The sequence below is a fragment of the Mchenga conophoros genome, linkage group LG15 (assembly GCF_057382185.1).
Source record: "Mchenga conophoros isolate Kocher_MC1m ecotype Shallow Benthic linkage group LG15, M_conophoros_male_GT1.1, whole genome shotgun sequence".
Taxonomy (NCBI): Eukaryota; Metazoa; Chordata; class Actinopteri; order Cichliformes; family Cichlidae; genus Mchenga; species Mchenga conophoros.
Genome location: NC_140540.1, coordinates 18,163,604 through 18,187,531, shown reverse-complemented (window position 1 = coordinate 18,187,531; position 23,928 = coordinate 18,163,604). Strand labels below are relative to the sequence as shown.

Here is a 23,928-nt window from a genome sequence, read left to right as displayed (position 1 = left end):
CAATGTTTTTAAGCACAACGGGCCCCTGATCAGATCAGCATCACTGGTTTACCTCAGTTCAGTGGGTTTAGCTGCAACTGTACTCTGTTTAATGTCTCAGGGTGTTATTAAATCAAACACTGCAGAATCCGTTGAAGATGGAGATAAAGGTGCCAGGCTTACATTTTCCATCAAAGTGAGAATTAGGATCCGCTTGGTTGGTGTGACTTGCGAGATTTTGTGTCTTGGCAAGTGAACGTGTCAGGAGGTTTTTGATCAATGTGGTGAATAAAATGAAACATTGCAGAACTAAGGGTTGAATTCTCACACATTGCTGCAAACAGTCATTGTCTTGTCCGTGTACAGTAATGTTCAGCACTTCATAATTCTTTGAAACAGCAAACAAATATTCCGTATGGAGGAAACGCTACTCACTACACATAACACTACAACTTTGAATTACATTAATAAAGGCTACATGCTAATTGTGTAGTTATGCAGCGGGGTTAGCAATTTCAGAAACTCAATTTATTATTGTGCTAGTCTGGCTTAATGTTACAATTGTTCTCCTCTTGCGTTCAAAGGGGCAACTAAATAGTGTAACATACAAACAAAGTCTTTCTCTTTAAATGTTTCATGACTGCAATACAGAGTCAACAATAATGAGTTTATGGACAGCTGCAAATATTGTATTATTATTATTATTATTATTATTATTATTATTATTATGACTTGTCTACAGGGTTTCTAACTAACAGACTAACCAACTGGGCTTCATTTCATCCACCTGCCCAGAACATTTCTATCACTGGAGAGGATATTGCATTGACATACATTTATTTCTTGGAAAATTACAGTGCAACAGTCTCACAGCAGTCTGTGAAATACTCTTGTTCATATAAAAACATATGTACATGAACACGTTGTGCTTCAAAGTCTTTGTTTAAATCTGCAAGAGAGGAGAATTCTAATATAAAATGTTTTTTCTGTTTTCTTTTTGTCCTTAGTTTTGAGATTTTTAATGTCATTTTCAGTTTTGTGTTGTAGTTTGATGTTTGGTTAGGTTTTTTGAAATAAAACTATTCAATTAGGTTTAGTAAAACATCATGCTTTAGGTTAAAATACAATGTTTACCACTTGCTTCACATCTCTTTTCAATAAGTTGAATGGGTGAAACGTCCCTCCAGAGTCGCTCTGACTTCTGTGATGAAATATTTTTTGTGTCCATGTACACAAATAAAGAGGTGGTATTTCTTTCATGCTTCGTAATTTGCCATGAGACTTGGCTCTACTGTAATTTTAAACCATGACTTCACGCTAAAACTCTGATCAAGATGTTGCTGATCATAATTATGGTCAAACCAACATACTATGAGGACACACACACAGATGCAATTTAATCATTAGTCATAAAAGAAACTCATTTTTGTTCTTGTCTTCAAATATATTGTGCATTAGGAAATATATTCTGGCTAGTAGTGAAATAGAGGCAAGAGATCACTGAAGAGATTAGAAAATAATGTACATCTTATGAAAGGTCAGATATTATTACACCCCAAATCTTGGCGAGGTGAAGGAGAGGTAGATCCTGATTTAATGGCACTCAGAGCCAGACAGGGCCCCTGGAGCATGTTTACACTCTGAGAGTTGTTGTTTAGATGTAGCCAGGAGGCCCGAAGTTTTCTGCCCCACTCTGTGTTTAAGTCATTCTGACATTACACCATGTAATCATTATAAATATCACCTTAACTCTATTATGTGCAGTGGTTAGCACTGTTGCCTCACAGCGAGAAGATCTGAGGTTCAAGTCACTTTCAGGTTGGGGACTCTCTGTGGGTTTTTTTCTGGGTACACCGGTTTCCTCCCACAGTCCAAAGACACACTTGGGCTCCGATTATCTAAAAAATTTAAACTTGTCAAAGATCTGAATGGGAATATTATCATTATCAAAATCAGCTCACAAAATAACTGACAGATCGTTTAAGACGTCAGGCAAAAAAAAAAAAAAAAAACAAAAAAACTAGAAACACGAGCTGACCAAATAAATAAATAAATAAATAAAATAATGGTAATAATAATTTGAAGCTATGGCTTTATGCTTAAAACGCCCAGTCAAATAATTTTCTTATGCTCACTGCATGTTGTCAGCATGACTATTTTAACTTCTTATCAGATGATTGTGAACGAGAACAGATTAATCTGAAGAGGTCAACTATGAGTTGTTATGCTTACTATTTACCAGCAGTTGGTGTCCTGCTTTCATCATGAATAAGGTTGTTGTTGTTGTTTAGCTCATCTGCTAGCTGAGCAAAAAGAAAAAAATGACAATGGTGGTTTCAGTCTAATTAGTGGATAACACGCGTTTTTAATAATAGTTGTTTGTACTCATGGGCCAATTGTTTCATATTTAATTGTTTTATGCTTGATGTGTATCGTGTGACACATTTGTACAAAAAACACACACAATAAAAACCCAAATCCACACTTTAATTTATGAGGTTTAGACGCATTGATTTGAATGCTCTGTTAAATCTGTCTTTGGACAGGTTACTTAATGCAAATGATTTCACATTAGTTGTATGACAGCGGTAATAACTTTCTCATATAAATCTTGACATTACATTTTAATGTTTTTTAATTGGCAGTGATTGCGGGATTGTGATACCCTCCTGTTTTGCTTGTTTAGGTTTGTGGGGGGATGTCAAGGCCTTTCTGCCGTGAGTGGATATAACACTTCCCCAAACACGAGCCCACTGTAGCTGCAAATGATCATCAATTACAAGTACCAAAGAAACTAAGGAAGCACTTATAAATCAGACATCATTTCTGAAAAAAAAAAAAAAAGACTTATCAATGGTGGATCTGAACCAGGGGCCCCCACCACTTCTTATAAAGTGGTGGGGGCAAACTACTATATAACACTTATATAAATAAATAAAAATTATAACAAAAGTATGTTTTGAAATCTTGGCTTTTCTTTAAGACTTGTCTTGGAAACAAAATGTCTGATATATCCACGTCTTTTTGCATCCAGAGTCGCCGCCCCCTGCTGCCCATTACACTCAGCGCAGGTTTAAAGCACCTCCCATTGGCGAAGCTGCGTTTAACGTTTATATACAGAATATGTTTAAGTACACACGTTCACCAATATTTAATACTTTTTTAAGATACTGGCTGACAGGCAGCAATATTTTTTTATTTCCAAAAAGAAAATAAAAAAATATTTTAAAAAGGGCTACATACTGAACTTTGAAGCTGGAAACAAAGTATCGATATTAAGCGTTAGTGTTGATGAATTTGCGATAAGATCGATATTTGGATCAATCCGTCTATCTGTAGTAGGTAGTGTCATAACAACAGTGGCTGCGGTGAGTAGTTTTGCTTTTTGTAAATGTATAACTTTAAATTCAACCATGTATTTTAAAATTAACCGCAAGCTTCTATGCCGATGACTTACAAAAAAAGCATTATATATTTAGCATTAAACACAAATACATATATTATATTAATATTTAGTGGCTTCGGTCGTCTTCTGTGCCACAATCACTGCTTTCTTCCCCGGTGCAGTGCTACAGTACAGCGCTCTGACACTTGTTTCACAACACACGCGTGCACGCGCACACACTGAGCGCACGGGAGCAGGTGAGTCAAGCGCAGCTTTCAGCAGGTGCCGCCCCGCGTGTGAGCCGGCTAGGACGAGATGAAAGACACCGCTGCAACTCCCGATCTCTCCCCGGCTCCCTCCCCTCCCTGCACCGCGCGAACACGCCGACTCCCCCCTTTCTCCCCGCACCCTCCATCCATCCATCCCCACACACACCCTCCCCGCTTCCCCACGCGCTCCGTGAGGTAGATTTGTAGTGACAGCAGCGGGTGCATTCGCCAGTCATTCTCCATAAAAGGTTCCGTCTGATCAAAGCCCTGCTGTGGCAGGGAGGCGGCCCGCTATATCGGTGAGTGTCTGCGTGTCTCCGGTGTCTCGCAGGGTTGAGGCGGTTTTGAAGCTCTATAAACACAAAACCCCTCTCTGTCTATCTCCCTGCTATTTACATTTGAGCTCCGTTTTGCCTTGGCAATAAAACATTGGTTTTATTCCCTCTGCCTGTAGCCCTTGTGACAGGCTCGGCTGCATTAATCAGCTCCTCCCGCTCAGAGTCAAGGATTCCTTAAACTGGAAGAATTAAATCTTTAAATACATTTTAAACGGAAATGTCTGACTGAAGTTATGTTAACAAGCCCCCAACCTGAGAGGTGTGTGTATTGAGCACAGTCCCCGGTGAGCGATGAGGGGATCGCACACACACACACAAGGCAGAAACGAGGCAATGTGTTGTTATACATTTACCCATCCCGCTGTCAATTAGACAAACACTAAAAGTTCAGCTTTTCCCCACAATTTGAACATCCGAATATCAGGATGATACCACTGCAACCTGAACTTTTTAAGTCACCTGCCAGTCATATTCCCAATTTTCCATATTCATGTTGTTTTAAATCACCAGGAAGCCTGAGCAATCCCTCTTTAGCTCCTCATTAACATCAGTCGTCTCGTCAGAAGCAGACAGCATTATTCACCATCAATTAAGTGCAGCTGCATCCGAAGACAGTCTACTGCTGACACATCTTGGAACAAGGCCGGGATGCAAATGCAAATAAAAAAAAAAAAAAAGAAAAGAAAAGAAAGAAATTTGGCAATGCAAATTTAGGAAGCTGTTAAGACTTTAAGAGTAGACTCTGCACCCCCTCTACCCAAATTCTGTTATCTGCAGCACAAAGCTTTCTATACATTGATCTTTTTCCCCTCCTCACAACAGTTTCAGTCCCTGCTGAATAAAACATAGATCATCAACACATTGCTTGAAGTTGTTGTCCGTGCATCGAGGCCTTCTATCAGCAGAAAAAATGCAAATCTCACCAAGAAGGGAGACAAAATGTTAGGAACAAAGACCAATGTTGTTAATATATGAAATTCTACATGATTAAAAGATAGACTGTTTCATTTTCTGTTTGCATCTGTACCTATATTGCAGAGTTCAACTCAACTGTTTCTTCAAAACTGATACATTCTGTGATACATACATTCTTGTTACAAAATATTAAATGCTTATACAATGAAAATGACATTTTTCAGTCACTTTCCCATCCTGAGCATTGCGCTCCCAGCCTTAATGCTCAGAACACATAAGCTATATTTGTGTTTAAACAAAAATGCACTTTTAGCATCATCCTTTCTCACCACACACATTATAAAAATGCCAGTATCTCTGGACAATCATCCTCTCTGACCTTTAATGGACTTCCTGTTTGATTAAATTCAACCTGAAACTATGAAAAACAACCAGAGGATTTGCCAGCTGCTGGCCATTAGAAATTGATCAGATCCACAGTTTTCTATTCTATTACTAGTTACAACTTGTTTCTTACCGCTAGCCAAAATCAGATGCATTTAGTACAAAAGTTAAGCAGGAACAACAGAAATGAGTCCCAGTGTAATTAACACACCGTTTAATTCCAACAGTCAGTAAGAAAAAAAATTATTACAGCGTATTAGAAACATTACATTAGGCTCACTGTTGCTCTTCTTAGAGCTAAAACTTTGTTATGTTATGTTGGACTCGCTGATAATGCTCTCGAGACACTGCTCGAGTCCACAAAACAAAAAAAAACATTCCTCATCGACAATCTGCTTCAATTCAAAAGCCCCTAAGCAAAGTTACATTTACAAGAGATCCTTCAGAGACACTCATACTGTATCTGACTGTTCTCCCATACAGGCAAAGTGGTGGCCATATGTACACTCTCTTTTATCGATGTGTGTGTGTGTGTACGTGTGTGTGTGTGTGTGAGTGAGAGAGAGAATGTATGTGTAGTTGTCTGTCCAATGGTTTTTAACTGTGTTACTGGGGGTAAGCCTCGATCACCATGGCATGACCCTGGAATAGACAAGAAAAGAAGAAATTACACTACAAAATAGCGACTATGTTAGTCTTAATACAAATATATTACTCTGAGGTCTATTAAATGTTAATCTCTCAGTCACAACAAATCTTATCACTTTGGGAGTTTTGAATTTCAAAATGTAAAATCAGAGTGTGTTACCAGTCCTCCAGCAGCACAGGCTGCTACGAGCCCATACTGTCCTCCCTCCTTCTTCAGTCTGTTTGCTACTGTGGTTGCCAGTCTGCAGCCAGTGGCACCGAATGGGTGACCCAAAGACAGAGAACCGCCCCACAGATTGAACTTCTCCATGGCAGGAGTCCCAACCTGCACACACAGCGACCATCAGGTCATGAGTGATGTAAACACCAGTGAAAACTCAACAGGACATCAGCTCAGGTGAATGGATTTCAGCTGAGGATGTCCACTTGACCTCAACAGAAAAAATTGTTGATGCTGTTAACAAAAAATGAAGGCCCAGACATTATCCACATATCCACCAATCTGCAATCTTTGGGGCTATAAAATAAAGGAAGGGCCACAGTGCCAAAAACTCCAGCTCCTTCAGTGGTCGTTTCAGCTCCCCTTTTAAAATGTTTCAAGGCTGTATTAAGATTGCTAACTTTGGATGCAGTGCGCTAACCAAGCTAGGTAAGAGAAGCCCATAACTTAATAATCGGTCTATGACAGCTTGATCACCTTATAACACTGGCAGTTTTCCCAAGAAGCTAAATCATCAGGCAGCTCCCTGCTTTCAGATGAACTTTTATATGACCCCAGTTAAAGTGAGAAAGGCATTACAATACTTGATGCGATTGTGTAAAAATAATTGTTATCCAAGCATATTCAATTCTTTGTGGCTGTTCATGTTTTGCAGTGTGCTGCAAGCATCAAGGTGAGCTGCATGGATCTAGTTTTTGAGAAAAAGCAAACAGATGACCAACGGCCATCTTTACCTTCGATTTCCTGCCCATGTACGTCTGAGCAAACCAATCCGAGTCCATAGCCTTCAAATTTGCCATGATCTGAGCCTGAAAAACACACACAAATATATATCCACCGAGTTACCATGGAAACCAGCCTGGAAATTGATCTGTATTGATCCAACTGTGTTGAGTATGAAGCAGACATGTCAAATTTTACTCCTGCATGTGGACAACATTTATACTGTACATGACAACATGCTGAAACTCGATTAGAGGCAAACACAAAAATGTTGGTGGAGACGGACAGAATATTGATGGATCACATAGACTCACATACTTTTCCCCCCCTGAAATATATTGTAATAACTTACTGCGAATGCCTCGTGAAACTCAAAGACGTCAATATCACTCATGGACAAGCCGGCACGTTCCAGGACTTTAGGTGTAGCGTACGTTGGCCTAAAATAATCAAACAGAGAAAGCATGGAGGTAGAATAAGTCTTCTTTTTTTTAATAGTCCTCAAGACAATTAAGAAACCACCATCTAATCAAATCTACTGAGTAAGAAGTAGTAACTCACCCCAAAAGCAGCTGATCTTTGGGGTCCTGAGACACATAGACAAAGTCTCTGCCAGGATAAAATATTTAAATAAGCATATTGTGCAATCTAGCATTATTATAGAAGTTATTGTTAATCTACCAAGAAGACAGGGTTTAGATACCTGAGGTAGGCTTTAGGCTTGTAACCCATAGCCAAAGCTTTCTCTTCAGACATGACAAGCACAGCAGAGGCACCATCGGTCTGAGGACACACAAACAAGAATCTCAACTTCATGATCCAAGAACAGTTTCCAAAACTGAAAATTTGGAAGAACTAGTTTGAGCATGGTGACACAAGTGAACAAGAGGGTTTAGGATAAAAGGGTTTCCCATATATATAATATTGACTTTGGGCAACCTAAGTCAAGTATAGGAAACTTAAAAAAAATCTATTTTGTTCCCCATTTTTTATCAGACAAAATGACAGAGTTGGACAATCCCTTCGCTTTTATTTTGAAGTTTGATGACTGCTAACCAATGAGAGCTGTGCCTGCTCATCCTCATCATCTGTGCAGTTAGGTCTTTTGTGGCAGTCTCCAGAGTTTCTCCACCATGATGGACTGCAGCTGGTGATGTTAGTCCCCTTTATGATCTGAGGGTCCAATGTGAGCTGGCGGACCACTCTAATCAGAACTTGCACCAAGTGGAGAACTGGTTCAGGTGTTTGCTCAACTGAGATGAAAGAGTCTGCAGAGCATAAGGACTACTATCGCCAGCTGCTAGGATGGTGGAATTGGTGTTCAACCACAGGATGAGGAACTTGCAGAAGAAGCTGCTTCATTCACACAAAGTATATGTAATGATTGTTTTTTAATGAATTTCCTGAATAAAGTGTGGGTGCACCTGATTAAAGATTTTTAAGTTATTTCCTAATAAAGAATAAGATTTTGTCAAAACCAAACATATCTTTAACCCAGATACACAAAAGAAACAATTAGCGCCGTTTCTGTGTCTTTACCAGGAAAGAAGAGTTCGCAGGAGTGACTGTTCCATGAGGTTTAACGAAGGCAGGCTTTAGTTTGGCCATTTGATCCATGGATGATGGCCGTATGCCGTTGTCCTTTGACACAATATCACGACCTGAGGAGACATGAATGCCACTCTATTGTAAACATTTTTTTTTTTTTTTTTTTAAAGAGGAAAGCCTAAAGTCTAGCCCATTCCTCTTATATTTTGTTCGATAATAACTAATATTTTCAATTTGAACCCTAACTCTACTTTCCAAATTGACTGAAAGCGATTTTTTCAAAAGTGATAGATGTCCAAGCGCAGTCAGATTATTTTAGCTTCTGCTAATTATTAATTATATTTATTTCAGATAGAATTAGTCCATATCATGCAAAAAACATAAAAAATCAAAATGTATAATTCAAAATTTCTCAAAGCCAATATGAAGTCTTTATATATTCTAAATGAGTCAATGTATAACATAATCTACAGTAAAGCTGGGTTTACCTGGCACTTTAAAGGAGATGACATCCTGCAGCAGCCCTTCGTCCTGGGCTTTTTTAGCCAGTGTGTGTGATCGCAGTGCAAACTCATCCTGCTCCACTCTGGAGACCCCAAATGCAGCAGCCAGACGATCAGCACTGTGGCCCATTATTTCTGCTGTGGAGAACTCCGCAACAGCAGGAAGCTAGTACGGCACAACGGACAATTTGAGGGTTAAATACTATATGGTGTGAACAGAAGTAAGCCACTCTGAAATCAACTAAAACTGAAAGTTGTTAAATCATATATACCTCCGGGGAGAGGTGTGCAAGCCGGATGCTGCCAATCAGACTGAGCCTCTGGCCGAGTGTCTTTGCCTTGTTTAGGGAGAACATGGTTTTCCTCATCTTACGGCTGTGACGAATGGGAACGTCTGACATGAATTCCACTCCGCCTGCTACAACAGCATCACACTGACTGGCAGCAATCAGACCAACGCCTGGAGAGATGGATAAAGAAGATGAAGATGAAAGATTAAAACAACCATTAAAAACCGAAAGTAAAATCAAAGAATTGCATGAAAATAGGTCAAGATCCATAGGCTTTACCTACTTTTCCTAATATAATGAATGTGATTTGGTTTAACACAAGAGGACACATCTGATCAGTATACTACTCCCCCTGTCATTTTTACAGACTTCACCTCCAACCTGCCAAATGTTGGTGTATGACAGTTTATTTTGATGCTTAAACATTAAGACCGGATGCCCTTTTTCATTTAGGATTAAATTTTATTCATCTTGCTCCTTGCCCATAGGAGCTGTAAACAACTAAAAAGCGCATATAGCAGTTTATCACTGTTGCAGTGTACACAACTGTTTTGCAACTGCAATGCAGGACTACACTGAATATCAATAATAATAATAATAATGATATTTAGAACAAATTATACAGAGTCTCAGTGAAGAGGCTTCTTTTCCGGACATACCTGAGGTCATTGCCTGGTTGGAGGAGATGCAGGCCATGGTGATTGTGTGAGCTGGGATTTTGTCAGAGAAGCCTGCACCCAGTGCTGCCTGAAATCAAAGTAAACATAGAGCCACATTATACACAAATGTAATTGTATTATGCATTTACAGATAATAAATGCACCACAATTATATTTTAGTACGCAATAACAAAGTTAAAGTTAACATTTACAATATGTGATATGTGTATGGGAGAGTGCTTATGTGTGCATACCTCTCTTGCTACGTTGCTGGTTTTAACCTCTTGAATGACTGTTCCATATATGATGTGGTCTACAGCATCTTTTGGTATACCTGTCCGTTTTACCAGGCCCCTATATAAAAGAAAAAAAAAGAAGAAGATATAAACAAACACACAGAATGAGTAATTTTATTTTTTTTGCTAACGAGGGACAAACATAAATATTTGTTCATAAAGACCTTGTACAATGATCTGTCAGATCATTGTTCTGGCCTTCCTTCATCTCTTTCTAGTGTAAACTGATATACTTCATTCAGCTCCATTGCACTTTGCCCTCACATTACTTTTAAAGCTTACAATGTTTACTGCTTCATAATGACTAGAAGAGTCTAAGAGATATTTTAACAGATCATCAGCAGTTCAGAGTGACACAGTACAACATATAAATGAAAAGTAGTTTTTAAAAATCATTCATTCAAATCATGGTAGCCTTGTCTAAAAAGTGTCCAAATATACAATTATTTTTGCAGGGTTTCTTTGTGGAGCAAAAAACCCTGCAAGCATTTACCCATTTAAACCTCTGATTCAGTTAGAACAAGTTCAAAACTGGATCTGCAAACTATTATTTAATTTGCAGATAAACATTTGACATTGACTTTGCTGGTCTCAACAGACAGTCATCAGAAAAACAATGCAACCATAGACTTACTGCAGAGCTGCTCTGGCCAGGTCATGTGGCATTAGGTCAGCATACCTGTAGAGACCAACCAAAAAGTTTTTTCTTTTGTTTAAGCCACAAATTATTTTCCACTACAAAATGTTCTTGACTGTTTTTTAAGTGTTCAGTACTCCGTGTAGCACAATACAATAAACGTAAAGTGAGAACACAAAGAAAAGAGCCGAGACATACGTGGTTCCAGACGACAGGAAAGGGGTTCGAACTCCTTCCACCAGCACTATGTTCTTTACACCAGGTCGAGCCAGCGTCTTCTTGCTCTTTGTTTGAACTGAAAGAAAATAATTAAAAATAAGACTTACAGCAAGGGCATCTCAGCATCTGCTAGGGGAAGTAGGTTTATACATATTATGTCCAGGCAAATAAATCAGCGATTAAAGGCTTTGGTTACCATTCTGCTTTCAAAAAAAATCTATAATACACATAGCCATAATCTGGATAAAAATTATCATTCTAGTAAAAAACTTACCTTGAGACTGAAGCTGGGCTGTTGTACTGAGAGATCGTGCACCTTAGACAAAGAAAAATAAAGAAATTATCATTATAAACCTAAAAGTACCAGATTTTAAATGCTAATATTGAACTGGAAGCAGCTGTACTGCATCTTTAATTTCTGACTCTTAGTCATGTATTTCCTTAATTACTTATGGATATTTGAAATATATTAAACTGTTATGGGAACAAATGACAACTTACCAAATCGCACTGCCCAGGAAGAGCTGACTGAGCAGCTCCGAATTGGGTTCATCAACATGGAAGCCATTCTGTTCTCTGTGGCAAGAAATGTTACTGCAAAGTTTATGGAAATGTTTAACATTTCAGATTCAAAACATTTTAAATTAACTTGGATATTTTAGGACTTCTTTGTGTTTTTCTTAGAATTCCTTACTTTTTTTGTGTGAATTCACAACGACTTAAAAAAAAAATTATTCCTGAAACCACACAATCCATGGAGGATATATTTATTACTATTATATTGTAGCCTTATTGCATGGGCAGGAGTGCTACACAACCACAACCTCTCAGATCATACTCCGTTCTACTTTCATGTCTGAGTCCTGGTTTTGTTTGACTAAAATCACTTTGCCATATATCTTAAACAACACCTCTTTAGAATTTGCTCCTATCAATTCTTATTTTTTTTTAATCTTTTTTCAGTATACAGGGATTTTTATATTTTATTATGTGGTTCAATGAATAAAACTGAAAAATTACTGAATCACCAAGCATCACCAAAACCGTTTCAATGTGCCTAGACTTTGACTCTGCTAATCTGTGGAAGGTTATAGGAAAGGATGCACACATTCTTCCAAAATATATTTGGCAGAGAGCACTGCTGATCATTTTCACAATTATGAAAACATTCAGTTACCCCCGGAAACTCTATGGATAGGGGCACTGTCATCCTGAAAAGGTAGGTGAATAAAGGTGATCAGTCAGAACTCATGACCTCTTGATTTCGGTCACTGTTCCTTCTCAGAGCATAAGTCGATCCAAACTATGCCAAAAAAAACAACAACTAATAAATGCACCTTATAGCACATAAGAACCACCACTTCCACTAATTTTGGGGCTCAGGAGTTTACTACTTTCCTTTAATTTGTCATACAACAACGGTCACCTTGCCCAACCCCCTCTACCCTAGCTTTGACCCTTCACCTAGATTTCTCTCCTGGAGAATGACAGAGCCCTATGTGCAGAATCACAAGACTAATACTGACTGCGTATCGACAAATTATATAAGTCCAAATAAAGCAACAAAATATAACCTTATAGTATCGACGAAATCTAAAATAAAAACAGCGATTTAGCTGGAAGCTGCATGCAAGACTAGCTCAACTAGCTAGCTACTTGTGAGCTAAAATTTAATCAGCAAAAATTCCTGCCGCTGTGTTTGAGATGAAAAAAATCAGTTTGCAGAACCCGTATAACAGCTTTTAACTTTCTAACCTCACCAGATACGTTTAAGCTCACCTGTTTTTATGGTTTATATCCCAGCACACTGCTTCCCTGTCTAATGACCGGCCAGACCCACCAGGACTACAAAAACTGCTTTAAAGGACCCACCCAGTGACTAAGCCGACCAACGGTGTGCCTGAAGCAAAACAATAAAGCACACATTAATATTACTAAATTACACTGCTGTTCACATTCATTATAACCTGCATCACAACTAGGTCCTTCTCTAAAACTAAAAAATAATGACTTGAAATATTAATCTTTTAAACTAAGACACTTTTCAAGCCCCACCGGCGGCCTATATTAAACGGTACTCTTGCGCCCTCACCGGTCAGTCATCGTAATAGATTTTGTTGATTGCACTTGTATGTATGTTGCGGTTGACGCTTTACTAACGCTTCAGGTGGAAATGGCAGTCACTCGTGCAGCAGGTGTTTTCTCCAAGTTTGCAACAGGCAAACACCCTTTATTGTCAGGTATATTTAAAATCACTCATCTTTTGTTGTTGTTGTTGAAGGTACTTTAATTTAATTTTTGTCGTTTTAATTTACTCTTTGTCGAATTTGTACTCGATGGTAGCATTTGACCTCAAGCTGTTAGTGGATAACTGAAAATATAATAACTCAGAATTTGCTTTTTTTTTCTTGAAAAATTACTCAAGTGGTTTAAAAAAAACGTTGTAAAGGGAGATATTTTTCAAATGGAACTGTGGGTAAAACATTTTTAATTACATTAATTATTAAAAGCTGGCATATAATTAGATATTCTGCACTGACGTTAGTAACGCCTGTGTTTACTGTCTGTTGTAGTAAAAGGTTTAATGTTAGAGTTTTTAGTTTTTTGGTGATAACAGCATACAGGGCTGCAATACTAAGTTACTGTCTTAATTTCTGTCTTTCTGCTCAGTCACGACTAACTTTAGCAGAATTGTATTAACTTGTTCTTTTCCTTATGTTAGGGGAAACTTGTCCTAGAGGAAAGTCAAGGGCCTCTCCTTTTTATTCAGGAGCACTCAAAATTCTTATTGCCTCTTTCTGCTCTTAGGTCATGCCAGATGGATTTTCTCTGTATCATCACATTTGGCAGGTAAAGAGGGTTTTGATGATGATCGGTGCACCAAATACCCAAGAGTACACTCACATCCATCACAAATCGGTGGTTTACTAAAGAACCAACGATTCTTTAGTAAAGGTTCAGCTGTATTAATTTAGTGTGGTCTGTGTTCCCCCAACATCCATGTGCTATCTTAAACAAAAGTAATATTCATATAGTGTTGACTCATTTAGATGAACTGTTTGCATACTTTAGTTCTTGTTAAAGATTAGCAAAACAGGTTTTTGCACAGCTGTTCTGCAAACATTTATCTTTAAAATCTGCATTGTACTTTCTTTCCTATCTTGTTATAGCTTGACTTGTTACTGCTCATTATAGTTTACGAGAATAATGTGAAACTATTGGTAACAATGTTGCTCCATTCTGTTTCATTAGCATATGCATGCACAGTACAAGCAAAACAAGGCTGGAGTGTTAAACCAAAGTCTTTCTACAAGCAAGTCCCATTCCTCAGAGGTCATATCAAAGTGTCTCTCAGTAATTATTTGGGCAGTTAATTTAGATAATACTTCAAAATAAAGTTTAAATTCAGTGCTTAAGAACATGAAACTGTATGCATGGAATTGCCTAAATCTAATAAAACAGATTAAAAGTTGTAAAGGGAAGTAAAGTTTTATAAAAAAAAGAAACTTAAGCGTTACAAAATTCTCACTTTTTTTTGAGTAAAATATCTGCTTATACAAAAAAATATTATTGTAATCTATCTCATTCTTTAATTGCTGTTTTCTCTTTTTTAGCTCATAAACATATCAGCTTCGAGTACAAGGACGATGTGGCTGTTATACGATTCAATGACCCAGCATCGAAGGTGTGTGCGTCTGTTTGTGGATATGAAACAGTACACGTCTTAGAGAGAGATTAAGTTTGTAACAGTTCTGACTACATGTTTCACTCTTGAAATGACATAATTTTGTTGTTTTGTGTGTGTAGGTGAACAAACAGTCTCTGCAGTTGCATGAGTTTGCTGACGTGTTGGGAGACATCTGGCTTTATAGATCTTCAAAAAGTGTTGTCCTCATTTCAGGCAAACCCGGCTGTTTCCTTGCTGGAGCAGATAGCAAGTAGGCTTTTGAGGGCTTTCACAGTCTCTGATGTGTGTGGTGTATTCTGTGTTGCTTTTTGTTTTGTTTGTTTGTTTTGTAAGTGTAAAAGTGCAAATAAACCAGGACGTATTTTACGAAAAAAGTCAAATGGATCAAATTTAATATGCTTAATTGAAAAGTGAGTAATTTATCTTGATTTTTTTTCTTTTCTTTGCTCTCAGTATGCTTCAGTCCTGTACAACTAGTGAGGAGGTCGCCAGTCTCTGTGAGGAAGCTCAGAAGTTGTTTAGGAGAATTGAGCAGTCTCGTGTCCCCATTGTCGCCGCTATCCATGGCTCATGCGTGAGTCGAGGCCTTGAGGTACAACAGTTTGTGTCAAAATGCCAATTTGGCTTAAAAAATGGGCAGTAACTCTCAGTTTTGTAACTTTTCTGTAGCTTGCAACAGCCTGCCACTACAGAATTGCCACGAAGAGTAAAGAAACAGTCCTGGGGACTCCGGAGGTCATGTTGGGACTGCTGCCGGGAGCAGGTGGCACTCAGAGACTACCTAAAATGGTATAAATGCACACACTCATATTAATCAGTTCCTCAGTGAAAGTCTTGAAAGCATTGCTGCAGTCTTGTGCTAGTGGCTACTGCAGTACACAGGAGTATAATAAGGTCAAGACTCTCACTTGGGCCAATACCAGCTCACTGTCTTCAATTCTGCTTGTTGCACATGTTTAGGTGGGTCTCCTGGGAGCTTTTGATATGCTGCTGTCAGGCAAGAACATCACAGCAGACGAAGCCAAGAAGATGGGTCTAGTGGACCAGCTTGTGGACCCTCTGGGTATGTTATACATGTGGCATTTCTTCAATGAATGTACCGTTTTTCTGTTGTAATCTTAAGGGAGAGGGTGGTGGGGAATTAAACTTTTTAGCAGCTCAAGACTGAGCCTTCAATTAGTGACATGTTTCATTTTTCTCTGTGCTTCTTTTATATTTATATTTCAGGTCCTGGTCTGAAGTCTCCAGAGGAACGAACGATGGAATACCTTGAGGAAGTTGCAGTGGGTGTTGCCAATGACTTGGCCAACAAAAAGATTCCCCTTACTAGGGAAAAAAGATTTAGACTGAGTGAGTGAACTCGTGTTCAGCCCAGTTGTCTTTATACCGCCAAGGATTTGTTCCATGAAATCATTTGCAACTGGCTTGTTTTTTCAGTCCCAGCGGTTGGGGCCACCAACTGCAGTTTCTTGAATGGCCACTTGAGGCCGACTCCAAAAGAAAGTCAATTCCCAAAGACTAAATTTCAAAATGTTCGGCCATACAGCAGGGAAAAAAATGCCCACAGGTAGTATAAAAAATGTCTTTGGTCTCTTCAAACAAAAAAAAAAAATTACTAACACATTTCAAACCGGTGATTAATTCTTTCCCTCTTCAGAGGTATTTACTTAGTACTTAGTTCCTCCTACGCCGAGCGGCGCATCGGGCAGCTAGTGATCTCCATCGATGTCGGTCAGCAGCGACTGCTTCAGCTTCGTCCCAGGCAATGTCGACAGTTCTCAGATCGTCCATAAATGTTCGACGCCATGTGATCTTTGGTCGGCCTTGCTTTCGCTTGCCAGTGCGTGGACGCCATGTCATGGCAATCTTAGCTGGGCGATGAGGGGGTAGGCGTAAAATATGTCCCGCAAAGCGAAAGCGCCTTTCTGCAACAACATCGGCTAATGGGCAGGTGCCTGCTCTTCGTAGGACCTCCTCATTTGTTATTCGGTCCCGGTAGGAAATTCTCAGGATTCGCCGCAAGCCACGTTGTTGAAGCACGTTCAGGTGTTGAATAATTGCACTTGTTGAGCGCCAGGTTTCACTAGCGTAACGTGCAGTAGGGAAGACTATAGAGTTCAGTAGTCTGATCTTGACCCTTACATTCAGGGAGGTCGAGTTCCAAATAGGTTGGAGACGTCGCAGGACACCAACTGCCTTCCCTACTCTGGCATCGACATCCCGATCAGAGACCCCGTCATTCGAGATGATGCTGCCAAGATATGTAAAATTCTCCACCTCTTCAGCACGTTGTTGGTTGATCATGACAGGAATGCGGGCACGTGCATAGCCAACTCGGAGTACCTTGGTTTTTTGGCACTGATTCTTAATCCAACTTTCGTTGCCTCCCTCTGCAGGGCCGCGGTCAACTTTTGGAGGTCTTCCTGAGTCGAGCCCAGCAGGGCGATGTCATCTGCGAAGTCCAAGTCAGTGAGATTACGCGCTTCGTGCCAGGACACACCGATGCCAGCTTGGTCAACTGATCGTCGCATGATGAAGTCAATTACCAACAGGAAGAGGAAAGGGGATAGCACGCATCCTTGTCGGACGCCAGTATTGATCTTGAAGAAGGCTGTGCAGCCGTCATCCGTCCGGACGCAGCAACGGGAGTTGGAGTAGAGACAACGAAAGGCATCTACAAACTGCTGAGGGACTCCATAGTGGCGTAGGATAGCCCATAGAGTCGGCCGGTGGACGCTGTCAAAAGCCTTCTCGAAGTCAATGAAATTAATAGAAATCTTCTTTTGGTATTCCAATGTTTGTTCAATGATCATGCGGAGGGTGAAGATTTGCTCGACGCATGACCAGCCACTCCGAAACCCAGCCTGCTCTTCTCGCAATCGTTCGTTCACAGCGTGTCGTAGCCGATTCAAAAGAGCGAGGCAAAACACTTTCCTGGGTACCGACAGCAACGTGATGCCCCGCCAGTTGTTACAGTCACCCAAATCACCTTTTTTTGGAAGTTTGATAATGGTGCCTTTTGTCCAATCATCGGGTACATGTGATGTTGACCAGCAGGCGTTTAGGAGTCTTGTAAGGGCGGCTTCAAGATGGGGTCCACCATACTTCAGCATTTCGGCGAGGATTTCGTCCAGGCCTGCGGCCTTTCCACTCTTGAGGAGTCGGATCGCTGTCTTGACTTCAGTGATGCTGATTTGTCCGATATCGACAGGAAGAAGATCCATGGAAGGTGCCAGGTTTTCGGCCTCGAACCGTTGGGGTGGCTCAGGTTGGTTCAGAGTATCGCGGAAGTGTTCGACCCATCGTTGTTCTTGTTCAGCTGCAGTAAGGAGGACACGTCCATTTTTGTCTCGGATTGGAACACCGCGGCCACCACGAGCCCCAGTTAGATCTCGTACAATGCGATATAAGGTTCGGGTATCGTTCCGATCGGCTGCTTCTTGGGCTTCGATGCCTTTAGCTTCGATCCATTCATGCTTGTCACGCCGGCAGCTGCGTTTGACCTGTCGGGCAAGGTCTTGGTAGGTGGCCATGGCCCTCTCACGCTGGTCTGCAGAAGCATGTGGGTCAAAGGCCACCTGGTCCCGAACTGACTTTGCCAAGCGACGTTGATCTATAAGTTCCCATGAACGGTCGGAGATCCAGCGCTCCTTAAAGCCGCCCCATCGGCGACCAATCTTCGATTCTGCTGCACCGACCACAGCCTCTTTTAGCTCATCCCAGAGTGTATCTGGATTTTTGTTGTTATTTCCTTCCGCAGCAAGGAGCTGGAAGTGGTTTCTCAATTCGAGTTGAACTCCCTGATTCAGTCGATACTGAGATTCACTTGCTGTTTCCGTAGCAATTGGAGTTTTTACAGGGTGGGGTTGCTAGCCCCACGCCCAGCCCTCCTCCTTTCTCATCCGGGCTTGGGACCGGCAATGGCAGAGTCTTCAGAGGTTTCTGTCATATTTCAGGCCTGAACAAAATGAATGGGTGTGCATCAGAATGTAGTGATAACCTCCCATGTACCCTTAATGGCGAGTACGCTGCCTTACTAGTTCCCTTAGAAAAACCTGCAGCCCATTTTAGTGGTTGTCAAACCACGTCTTTATTGATTTTACATTAAGGTGTCAAAACACACCATTGAGAATTCAAGGAGGTTGTCAAATTTCAGTTTTATCATTTAAAATTTTAACTGATAAACTGTCTATGGTATCTTCTAATTGGCAAATACCAGCTGTACACATTTACACAACAAAAAATGAAAACCTGTCACTGTAAACGTGTGTGTGCAGAGCTGTGGGACGCAGTCACGGGCCTGGGTCCAGTGAGGAAGATCATCTACAGCACTGTCACTAAAAGAGTCCAGAAACAAACTAAAAACCTCTACCCTGCTCCGTTCCAGATTATTGAGGTAAAGAGTACACTTATGGGTGAAGATAAACACATTAGCGCATGATGTTGCTGCTGAGTGTCTCATGCTGTCTTATTTTAATGTGCAGTGTGTTAAAACTGGCATAGAGCACGGCAGTAACGCAGGTTATTTGGCTGAAGCTCAGGTGAGTTGGACTAACAGGAATTTTTTTTTTTTTCTCAGTCAGATGGATTTTTAAAAAAAATCCTCCTGGCCTTTTGGTAGATGTCATACATGTGCTGCATTTTGACCATTGTGACCTTTTGTGTTTTGCTGGGTGTTTTTTCTGTTTTGTTTTTTCACTCTGTAGTTAGTGTTGGGAAAAGAGCAGAGTTTGGGTTACAACAGGAACCTTCCTCATTCATCAAATGATGAATGTGGAGTGACAGACTCCTCTCACTAATGCCATAAGTATGTGCATAAAGCCCCATCACCAATGAACACCTTAGGCCTAAACGAGTCATGCCAAGAGCTTTGACAAAATGGCATTAATTGATGTCCCGGGAATGAGAATGGGCTGCTTAACAGTTTAGGCTTGTGGGTTTCATTGATGACTCTATAATCAAGTTTTTGGATTTGTTGTTGTTAAAGAGACTAATTGTATTTGTTAAATTCTTGTTGCTTTTAACCCTTCATAGAGCTTTGGTAAGTTGGTGATGACTTCTGAATCCAAAGCTTTGATTGGACTTCACAATGGTCGTTTGTTGTGTAAGAAGAACCGATTTGGTCCCCCAGAAAAGGAAGTAAAGTAAGAACTGTAAACAGGGGTGATTTATGTTGCCATATACATTTGCTGTCTATATACAGTTGCCTCAGCGATAGTAGTAAGACACCTGTACAAAATGTTTGCAACAGAAAGCTGGCCATTCTGGGTGCAGGGCTAATGGGAGCAGGTATAGCACAGGTATCTGTAGATAAAGGCCTCACCAGCATCCTAAAGGACACCACAGAGGATGCCATCAGCAAAGGATATGAAAAGGTTTATAAAAGGTAATATAAACGCATTCTATACTATTTATTTATTTATTTATTTATTTTATTTATTGAAAAATAAAAGTGGCTTTACAGTTTGAAGTATTTTTGTTTGTTTGGGGGGTTTTTTTTTTTCTCCTCAAAATGTTCTTGATCTTCAGTTTCGACACCAGGGTGAAGAAGAAAGCCATGATATCATTTGAGCGTGACGCCATTATGTCTAATCTGTCGATTCAGACGGATTACTCTGGTTTTGAGTCTGCTGACATGGTGATAGAGGCTGTGTTTGAAGACCTCAACATTAAACATAAAGTCCTCAAGGAGGTGGAGGCAGTGAGTGCAGTTTTGCTTGAACTACTCTGTCTTTAACTGTTTTAGTTAGAGGTGGTTAAATTGGCATTGAAAATGTATTACAATAAATGGGCATCTAAGAACTTCTAAATTACTTTGAGCAAGAACTGGTGCAGAACTAACCTGTTTGGAGAAATCTCGCCTTAATTTAGGTTTTAACTTGAGAAAATTCTCAGGCCAACCCAAAGTAACTGTTAAAGAACTTAGTGGGATTGATGTAGATGAGGCTTTCCTTTTCTTGTTTGGAGTTTCAATCATTTTTGAGAAGCTTTTGGTTGCATGCAGGTAGTATTATGTCATTATTATTCTAGCATAGCTATATTAGCTGTTTAACAGTTATTTTCTGTCTAAGACTTATTTGCATTACTAAGTAATCACTGGCATGTGGAATGTGAATTCACTAGCTGACTATGGCTATCTTGGCTGCTACTGCTACTTTCCAGAATAATGTCCAGATAGCTAAAGTTATAAGGAAATGTACTCTTCCCCCTCCCGCCCAGGTTACCCCACCACACTGCATATTTGCGACCAACACCTCAGCTCTACCCGTCAGAGACATCGCTGCTGCCAGCAAACGCCCTGAAAAAGTCAGAAATGCTCCAAACTTTTACTTTCAACATATCTTCAGTGTTACAGTAATTTAAAAAAAATGTAATGTTGATTCATGCTTGCACAGTTGAGTTCTACCTTAATTTTCACTTGACTTTCTTGGTGATTATTATCGTGGCTTTAAAATAATGGCTTCTCAACATATTATTAAGAATCTTTATTTCCTGTGTGATGTTTGACCAATTTGCATATGTGCCTGTGCAGGTGATTGGCATACACTATTTCTCCCCAGTGGACAAGATGCAACTGGTGGAGATTGTCACCACAGATAAGACATCTAAGGACACGCTGGCTGCTGCTGTCAGCGTGGCCCTGAAACAGGGAAAGATTGTCGTCACTGTCAAGGTGATGGCAACTCTGAAAGTGTTCTTCAGTCAGTATTTCAGCCTATGTGAATCTTATTTTCATCTTAGTCATTTTGCTCATTGTTCTATTATATCTTGGTGCATGTCTCCATCTTGTGTTGCTCTCTTTCTGCCTCGAAACCCACTGAACTACAGGATGGTCCGGGCTTTTACACCACGCGCTGCATGGGTTGCTTGCTTATGGAGTCTCTGAGACTTCTTCAGGTAATCAAAGACTTGGAGAAATAATAGTGTTGCCAATTTTTCCCTGCTAAAGAAATGGTTGAGCATCAGGTCCCAGTAATTATTTAAAGCATTTATTTTTATCTTTTTACATTTGCTTTAAAATAACCCACATTTTGTTCCACAGGAAGGTGTGACCGCAACAAAAAGCGATTTCCTGGCAACAAGCTTTGGTTTTAATGTCGGACCTTTCGCAGTCACTGATGAAGTCGGTGTTGACATAGGATTACATATTTCAGAGGTAATCTTTCACTTACTTTGTTGATTTAGATTTTTGGGACAGATGGGATTTTGTATTCTGTGTTTATTGTTGGATTTAGATGCTGTGCAAAGCCTTCGGTTCCCGTTATGAAGGAGGAAGCCTGGAGATTGTCAAGACCATGTTGGAAAAAGGCCTCAAAGGTTAAAACATTTCACATTAAAATAGGGGCATTATCACTCACTACTAATTTGTCACGCACTCATGCCTAAGTATTGGAATTGATGAGAATTTAGCGATTCCGATTGCATTAGTGATATTACTGATTTTTACTATTTGATTTGATTCTTTTATGGATTTTCATTCTGTTCTCTGACTTCGCTTTGAGACTCATCACCACCTTAAAGCAGCATATCAAAGACATTAAATTTTTTTTAAATGAATTGCATTTTGAGTGGTCAAATGTAAAGTCAGACATCGTCTACCTACATCAGTTTTACATTCAGAAAAGTCAAATGGACTCTACCATGAACTCCTAAGAAGAAAGAGAGGTTACAATGGACACATTTGTTAACTGCTGATAAAAGTGATGTTTGTGTTCTGCCTTAGCTAAGGAGATGATGCTGAAGTGTGTTCCAATTTATGACTTCTTGGGCTGGAGCCTATCCCAGCTGTCTTAGGGCAGACTTAGTTTAAATATTAAGGGTTAAGAATATCATTGAGATGAATTTTTCTATAACAGGAACTGTTACCCTAAAATGGTGACTTTAATATAATCAAAAATGGATTTATCTTGCTACCTGATTTCTAAAATCTAACCCTGTAAGGGCACAGGTTTCTAAGACTGAGGAACACGTTTGAGGATCAGCTTACCATTCACACAAACACGATTCTAATGCTTTATTTTTAAATTATAGGTTGTAAATCTGGAAAAGGATTCTTTCTCTATGGAAAGACTAAGAGTGTGAATCCTGAAGTAGAAGAAATTCTCAAGAACCATCAAGTGACTGCTCCCTCTGCAATGTAAGAAAACAGCCTCTCGTCTGATCTACTAATTGCCCTGTTCTGATCTGTCTCTCTGAAGTTATGTGTTTGCTGCAGTTCTTCAGAATACGACATGCAGTACCGGCTGCTGTCTCGCTGCATAAACGAGTCGTTAATGTGTCTCCAGGAGGGAATAATACAAAGCCCTCTAGAAGGAGACATTGGAGCAGTGTTTGGATATGGGTTTCCTCCCATGCACAGTGGTATGTCTCCAACATTTGTATACTTTTGAACTAGATATTTATATTAGTAAACTGATGGTTATCGATTGTGTTGGTGCTAATCGACCTTTTGTTATTCCTACATTTATCAGGTCCGTTCAGATTTGTTGACACATTTGGTGCAGAGCGCCTTGTGAGCCTCATGAAACGTTTTGAGGATGTTTATGGAAACCAGTTTACACCCTGCCAGCTTCTACTAGACCACACCAAAGACCCCAGCAAAAGGTTTTACCAATCATCCCCCTCCCTGCTTCAATACTAAAAACAACTTAGCGTTTTGAGAGAGGGACTAGTAGTCCCCCCTTTGGTATGTCTGAACTGTTAGAGCAGCAAATATGTCTTCTAAGATCAAACTAAAGGAATCAACCTAAAATAATCCAAGGAAAGATTTCAGAATAAGGTAACAGCTCATTTATGAAAATAAGCTGCTATTAAAAAATAATTGTATAACTACAAACAACATTTCTAGGAGACCAAATGGTCTATTATAACTATCTACCAGCTTTACAGATTTCCGCTTACATCATTTATATAATCAGAAAGTGATACTTTCATGTATTATGTGTTATGGCTCAAGTGGGTGTGACCACCAAACTTTTTCTTTTCATCTTTTTGGGGTGTTTTCTTTCTTTTAATTTATTTATATTTTTTTATACAAATTGTGGTAATGTGTCCAACCTCCCCTGACCTATGCTAAATTAGCCATAACCCATTTTGGCCCGCAACATGACCAAATGAAGCCCAGATGTTGCAGCTATCTGGATTCTATCTGGCACCAGTGTTAACTCAAACTCCCAACAACCAAAATAAAAAGTGAAGGTTGCATTAAAACATCAGGTGTCATTCGG

The 23,928-nt window shown here is 39.8% G+C and overlaps 2 protein-coding genes across 4 annotated transcripts; one reads left to right on the top strand and one right to left on the bottom strand.

The window, feature by feature from the left end:
- Positions 1 to 5,467: 5,467 nt before the first annotated feature.
- On the bottom strand, positions 5,468 to 12,882 carry hadhb (hydroxyacyl-CoA dehydrogenase trifunctional multienzyme complex subunit beta). 2 transcript variants are annotated; one of them, XM_085248246.1, is made up of 16 exons: positions 12,793 to 12,882; positions 11,515 to 11,589; positions 11,288 to 11,329; positions 10,993 to 11,089; positions 10,792 to 10,836; positions 10,116 to 10,215; positions 9,862 to 9,949; positions 9,185 to 9,372; positions 8,898 to 9,078; positions 8,401 to 8,522; positions 7,565 to 7,644; positions 7,423 to 7,470; positions 7,214 to 7,301; positions 6,873 to 6,947; positions 6,079 to 6,243; positions 5,468 to 5,912 (listed from the first exon to the last, which is right to left on the bottom strand). In XM_085248246.1, exons 2-16 carry the CDS (start codon positions 11,579 to 11,581, stop codon positions 5,877 to 5,879), a joined length of 1,422 nt encoding a protein of 473 aa, XP_085104372.1. In that variant the 5' UTR covers positions 11,582 to 11,589; positions 12,793 to 12,882; the 3' UTR covers positions 5,468 to 5,876. The 2 variants fall into 2 exon arrangements, with proteins under 2 accessions (XP_085104372.1, XP_085104373.1); XM_085248247.1 differs by having other exon boundaries at positions 11,515 to 11,607; positions 12,793 to 12,851.
- A 241-nt stretch (positions 12,883 to 13,123) lies between these two features.
- On the top strand, positions 13,124 to 23,893 carry hadhaa (hydroxyacyl-CoA dehydrogenase trifunctional multienzyme complex subunit alpha a). 2 transcript variants are annotated; one of them, XM_085248241.1, is made up of 22 exons: positions 13,124 to 13,253; positions 13,822 to 13,863; positions 14,266 to 14,346; positions 14,628 to 14,698; positions 14,821 to 14,951; positions 15,155 to 15,293; positions 15,371 to 15,490; positions 15,662 to 15,764; positions 15,929 to 16,051; positions 18,979 to 19,097; positions 19,186 to 19,242; positions 19,736 to 19,845; positions 19,953 to 20,087; positions 20,231 to 20,402; positions 20,921 to 21,007; positions 21,234 to 21,374; positions 21,530 to 21,598; positions 21,744 to 21,857; positions 21,937 to 22,018; positions 22,733 to 22,838; positions 22,917 to 23,062; positions 23,173 to 23,893. In XM_085248241.1, the coding sequence occupies exons 1-22, from the start codon at positions 13,145 to 13,147 to the stop codon at positions 23,340 to 23,342; spliced, it is 2,427 nt and encodes an 808-aa protein (XP_085104367.1). In that variant the 5' UTR covers positions 13,124 to 13,144; the 3' UTR covers positions 23,343 to 23,893. The 2 variants fall into 2 exon arrangements, with proteins under 2 accessions (XP_085104367.1, XP_085104368.1); XM_085248242.1 differs by lacking the exon at positions 14,266 to 14,346.
- Positions 23,894 to 23,928: the final 35 nt, after the last annotated feature.